We start from the raw sequence: 6,713 nt of genomic DNA on the forward strand, positions 1-6,713 counted from the left end.
GGGTCAGTAAAATCCTACAAAAGGCAAAAGATGATAGGATTGAGGTTTTGGAGATACGCAAGAGCGCAGCTAAAAAGTGGAGATCATTGACGCTACAAGTAGCCGAGTCATTGCTGATGCGAGAAACATATTCTTGGTGGAATGGAGGCAATATTCCAGGCAAGGTTCGAGAGCCCTTGATCTGGTTTGGGGGGTTAAGCCTATGGTGGGAAAAATGCAAAGAGGCCCTAGCAGATTGGTCAGATCTCGTAGTTGGATAAAATAGCGCTAAAGGGATTTATGCAATAGAACGTAACCAATTCCTTCACGGTGTGGCGCTTACACCGTCACCAGTGCACTGAGTGCAGGATACAGCAAGGTAATCGTTGAAGCATAGCAAACCTATTTCAATAAATCGCGCCCTCCCTTCTGTCCAGTTGTGTCTTAGCGCTATACATTGGCATGTTGCCTAACTCAAATATGTACTTTGATTCCGTCTGAATTATCTATAAAGAGAGAAGGTGTTCCCCCAGTAGCTAGTCCAAGCAAGCACTTTGACATTCAATCTAACAAGGATTAAAACATCTAAAAATTCTTCCAAACCCTTTTCTTATATTGTACTCAGTATAGTACATGCTTGATATTTCTCTACAATATTCTCATACGCTATAACCTGCTTGATCTATTCACCCGAACAGGGGACTACATGCTATCGCGTACTTCGGTATACTATCATCCCGCGGTTGGAGAATATTCGAAGATGGCTAGTATCGCAGAGTCGGCGTCTAGAAACCTAAATGAAGCTGGCTTAGATCATGTCCTCGTCACACCGAGCCAGGAATCGTATGACTGCCGAAATGAGTCCTACTTTTCCCGGACGGCCCAATTGGCGCCATGGGCCATTGTCCAGCCACGAAATACAGATGAGGTTTCCCGGTCACTAAAAGCCCTGGTGAGAACGCCGGGCTGTAAGTTTGCCGTGCGTAGGTCAGTGGATACATTTCATTGATGGCACACTCACCATCCATAAAATCTACCTAAATAATGAGTTCAGGTTTAGCCCTTAAAGTTTACTGACTTCTAGTCGCGCTGACTCGTGATCGTGTCATAGTGGCGGCCACATGCAATGGGCTGGCGCCAACAATATCCGGGACGGCATAACAATCGACCTCGGGCGTATGTCAAAGACTACCTATAACCCTGAAACACAAGTCGCATCACTGCTTCCTGGAGGTACATGGGCGGACGCGTATAAGGAGCTAGAGAAACGTACGCGATAGACAAGTCCCATCAAGGTCGAACTATACTAATCGAAGACTGATCCTAGATGGAAGGATGGTCGCTGGTGGCCGTGATGGTGCGGTTGGCATTGGCGGGTTGCTGACTGGTGGCGGCAAAACATTTTACACTTGCCGCACTGGCTTCGCTTGCGGTAAGTTCCGAATGAAGACTTCTTGTCCCTTCCCGTTGCCCTTTTAAGGTTATTCAATAATTAGTAGCGTTACACTGTTGAAATATAACACTTCAAGATCACTACCACGGGACCCCGAGCCCGCATAAGCTGGATACTGGAAATTAACACTATCATTAGACCAGGTTGTCAACTACGAAGTCGTGTTAGCGAATGGCACTGTCATTGAGGCCAATGACCAAAAGAACTCAGATATCTTCCGTGTTCTAAAGGGCGGAGGGAACAATTTCGGCATTGTCACACGCTTTGATATAGCGACGTTTCCATCAAAAGACATCTGGGACGGCAACATTATCTACGATAAGGAGATAACGCCGCAGCTAGCTGAGGTGCTTTTGGATTTTATCCAAAATCTCGCTAAAAACCCAGACAGCCACGTTGCTGCGGCATGGACGTACCTACCGAAGACTGAAAATCATTTTATCAATATGTTCTTAACGAACCTAGATGGTGACAAGGAGTCGCGGTCTTTGAGCAAGTTCTTAGCAATTCCTGGAAAAAGAGAAATGAAAATGAGCACAGTAGCGACCAAAGTGGCGTCGTCGGCCTTGGGTGCAGGCCTGCCTACAGGCAAAGAGTAAGTCGAGGTCTCGCCCCATTTTGTTCTTAACTTTCGCACCTCTTCTGCTTAGACTACAGCTCATCCTGCCGACGTGACAGAAATACATGGTTCTCCTTGACCTTTAAAGCCGATTCGCGAATTGTCCTCAGGGCTGCAGAGGTCTTCGAGGCCACAGTCGGAAATTTAAAAGCGCAGGTTCCGGACTACGATTTCGTCTTAATGATGCTCCTACAACCACTCCCTATGTTATTCGGACAGCACTCAGCGGCGCGTGGCGGCAACATGCTCGGGTTAGAGCACATTAACAGCGATTGCCTCTTGCTGTTGTTTGTACTCCAAGTGGAGACCTCAGAACTCCGCACGACAATTGGGTTGCCGGCCCTTAAAGGGGCTATAGACGAAATCGAAGCCTTTGCCGAGTCAATGGGTGGCAATGTGCGGTTTAGGTACTTAAACTATTGCGACGGCTCGCAGGACCCCTTATATAGCTATGGTGAGAAGAATGTGGAGATGATGCGTATAGCTGCCGCGAAATACGACCCTTCTAGGGTGTTTCAGACTCAGGTGCCTGGTGGCTTTAAGATCTCTAAGGTGAAATAGGAGGATCTGACAAGAGGTTTAAGACTATAGCACGGACTTTTAGGCTTATAAAATAAGATAGAGTATTTGTTGGTAGGCCAGCAATTGCTTGGGTTGGGGTTAACCGGTGGTGTTGTATTCGTCTTATCTTCTAGCTAGGGAGGCGAGGCCATCGTTGTAAGGCGCACACACATAACTAAAAAGAGAGTGAAGAACGGGGGTCAATCCAGTGTAGCTAACAATCAAGCTTAAACTTGACAAGCTTCAATCGAGTTCGGCTTCTCGTCAAGTCAAGTTGTCGAGTCAATTTTGAAGTCGTCTGTCACGCGCTAGGAGAAGCATACCTCCGAGATGTTTCGGAGTAAGCCGTTAGCAAACGGAGGCTGCTTACACATAAGAAGGGTGCCTATTCTCGGGATTTTATGGGATCTTTAGAGATCAATGAATTGAATGATTAACCCCCGTTCTTCACTCCCTGTTTAGTTGTGTGTGCGCCTTACATCGCTGTTCAATCAATCAAGTTGAAGGCGTGTTAAGTTGTCAAGTACTTGACCTTTGTTATTAGCTAATTATTTACGAAGACTTATCTCTATCGGCTGCCTGCCAAACCACGCAAAAGTCTAGGGTAAGTTAGCAAGTGCCCGGGTAAGGCGCGTGGGATAAATCGATATAACCCACCATAAGGGCGTATCCAAAGCTATTACCAATCAGATCCCCTATATGCCCCCGTAAGCCCCTATAACTTAGGAAAACTTTCGAAATGTTCCTCTGTACCTAAAGCAAGGACCCATTAAATACCTATAACAATGTGTTAGATCAACGCATTATTATGTCTCTACACGCTTTCTAGAGCCCAAACCGGCTATTAAGCGCTCGAGGCTTATCTATCACTTCTTCTATAAGGCAGTCTATCAATCTAAACGAGCCGGTATTATCGACCGAGCAAAAATGCGATTTAGAGCAAGCACTCTAGCATTAATCTATATATCCTCCGCACTCTCTCTTATTCCTAATTAACTAGGGCATACTTTAGCGGTATAATAGTACTATTCTTAAGGGTATATAGTACTATATATAGGATAAAAGGACTATAGGCGGATATATAAAGGTCTTATAGATCTATTTATATAGAGTTAAGCTTTAGTATAGTAATAATAAGTACTTCCTCTATACTAATTATTATATTAAAAAGTAGTATTTTAGCTAGCTATTTATAATAGAATTAATAATAGCGGTAATCTAATATCTTATAGAGTTTTATAAGGTTAAGAAGCTTTTAGTTTTAGCTAATAAGGATAATAGTATTAAACCTAATAGAATTATAAAAGCTTTTAGCTTATTATATTATTTAATAAGGATAAATATAAATAGAAGCTTATTAACTAGGTTATTAAGCTATATTTTAGCTACTTAGAGGTTATAGATAAAGTAACTATTAACTTACTTATATATAGTAAGTATAGGAATTATACTAATCTATTATATCTATTAAGGATTAAAGAATAAATGCACGTAATTACTTAATTACGTATATAGCTAAAGCCCTTAAAGGCTATATAGCCTTTATAGCCTCTACCTCTATAGATAGCTAGATAAGACGAATATAATAATACCGGTTAACCCTATCTTTATATATAAAGGAAGCCTACTAATACTAATTAGTAACTTAGCTTAACTAGTTATAGACAGCTAGGTTAAAAGAGACGAATCGCGACCCTTAGACTAACCTACCCGCCTATCTTATAGTTAGGAAGACGGGTATTCGTGCTAATTAGCTATCTCGGACCTACTTAATATATAAGAGAACCTCCTAAGCTATTAATCTACTACCTAATACTTATTAATAGTATAATTATATCGCTTAGTAATTTCTATAGATTAGCTACTTATTATTAACTAATAGCTTTTACTAGTATCCTTTTAATAACTTTATATATAATAGACTAATATAACCCTTTATTATCTTATTTATTTAATTATAATAAACTTAATAAGTATAACTATAGATAAGAGTACTTAACTTAAATAATTAGCGGATTAAATATAAGGACTTACTATCTATAAGACTATATATAACTAAGTTAATATCGCCTAATAGAGTAAAGATATTATACCTAATAAGGAAGATAAAACTACCGCTATAATATATATAGCTTGCTTTATAGTAAACGCTTAGTCTAGATAGTTCTAAGGAGATAATATTCTTAGATACTTCTAATAGCACTTCGAAGACTAAACTATAGATATATAGAGCTATATATATAGATACTATAAGAGAGCTATTAGAATGCTTCTAAGGAGATAAAGCGTCTATATAAGAAGGAGGAATAGCCCTTTTATCCCTTAATTTATTAAACTATAAACTCTTAAGGACCTTTACCTTTAGCTTAAGAAAGATTTAAGGAAAACGGTATTTAATATAGGTATATATACCTATAGGGACTAGCTAGTATTAGTAGGATTAAATGCTCCTACTACCTCTTATTTACGCTAGACCCTACCCCTACCTATACTATCCCCTTAACTAGTTATTATAGTAGTACTAATATTAAGTTTACTAGCTACTTTAATACCTTCTCCTTAAGGTACCTTAAACGTACTAACTTAGACCTCTTTAATAGCCTATCTAATAATATACCGTTTCTAATATTATAATATTATCTAACTTATCGAAAAGCCCTTTCCCTTATCCGCCCTTATATACTTTAAGGTATTATAACCTTACGCGCTAGCGTAGAGATACTAGCGTAGAACCTTACTAGTATTACGTGCCTAAGTAGTATTATATGCCTACGTACGACCTCGCGCTTACCTAAGCGCTGCTAAGGTAACCTTATATATATATATATAAGGGCTAGCTCGGTCGTATAGTCTAGTCTTTCTTTCTTACTCCTTAGCTTTAAGTCTTCGTTTATAGTACTAATATATCTTTATAGCTATTAAGGCTTATATATACCTAGCTATAATACTATATAGCCTTTATAGCCTCTACCTCCTTAAATAGCTAGATAAGATAAATATAATAATACTAGTTAACCCTATCTTTATATATAAAGGAAGCCTACTAATAGTAAGCTTTTACTTATATACTTATTATTAATATATTACTTAACGCTCTCTTAATAAGTTAAGGATTTATTAGTAATATACTTACTATTTATTATTAAACTAGTATAGTCTATATTTAGTAATCTCTACTACGCTACTTCTGCTTCTAGAAATAGCCCCTCCCCGATTAGGTATTACGCCGCCGCCGCCTAAACCCCGCCCCTACCTTATAATCCTAGTTATAACGCTCGATATAGTAGGAATATAAATATCTTAATACCTACCCTCGCTCGTCGATATATACTCTTAACTTCTCTCTCCTTCTATAATATACTCGGCCCTTACTTACTACCGTACCCTATCCTCCGCCTTCGCCCGCCTTCCTTATATACGCTGTCTTTATCTCGCCTATACCGCTAGTCTACCGCCGACCTCTATATAGACCTCTTCGCTTCGCCCTCTACTACTAGATACGTCTATGCCCCTTTCTTTTAAAAATGCCGCCGCCGCTACTACTACTACTAAGTATATATATCTTTATCGTTACGTAATACGCTTTCTTTAACTTAAATAAAGCTATTATATCTAGGTATTATTATCCGTCTAGCTATAAGTTCTATCCTTAACCTAACCTCGGACTATCTTATCTCTTACTATTATAGCTACCCCTCCGGACGCTAGCCCCTATTTAATAGGTAAAGGAAGCCTATAAGCCCCTTAGTTAGTTATAAAAATACGCGGTTACTAATAGCGCTAACGTATAATATAAGGGGTAGGTCTATTAACTAACACGGCTAGACCGGCGCTATCCCTAATAAGCTAAATTACCCTTTCGCGCTATAGACTAGTATAATATAAGGAGGAAAGGCTAGCGTATAGTCTATTAATATAAGGGATACGGCCTAGCGTTCCCTCGGCTAGACTCTTTCCGATATACTATCTAAGGTATAACTAAGCCCCTTTTTATTAATTTTAGCCGTTAATAAAGGGTCCCGTAGAGGCGACGCTATATATATTACTACGCTAAACGTAAGCTAAGAAAAGGCGCTCTAAGGACGCCTATACTTAGGTGCC

The 6,713-nt window shown here is 39.6% G+C and overlaps 1 protein-coding gene across 1 annotated transcript; it reads left to right on the forward strand.

The window, feature by feature from the left end:
- Nucleotides 1–459: 459 nt before the first annotated feature.
- Nucleotides 460–2,612, forward strand: HRG_10508 (FAD binding domain-containing protein; the record flags this gene model as incomplete). The annotated part of the gene is made up of 8 exons (XM_044868979.1): nt 460–474; nt 818–966; nt 1,091–1,155; nt 1,213–1,248; nt 1,307–1,411; nt 1,571–2,027; nt 2,111–2,257; nt 2,321–2,612. The coding sequence occupies 8 exons, from the start codon at nt 460–462 to the stop codon at nt 2,610–2,612; spliced, it is 1,266 nt and encodes a 421-aa protein (XP_044715721.1).
- Nucleotides 2,613–6,713: the final 4,101 nt, after the last annotated feature.

Source organism: Hirsutella rhossiliensis, assembly GCF_020360975.1.
Source record: "Hirsutella rhossiliensis strain HR02 chromosome Unknown scaffold00016, whole genome shotgun sequence".
Taxonomy (NCBI): domain Eukaryota; kingdom Fungi; phylum Ascomycota; class Sordariomycetes; order Hypocreales; family Ophiocordycipitaceae; genus Hirsutella; species Hirsutella rhossiliensis.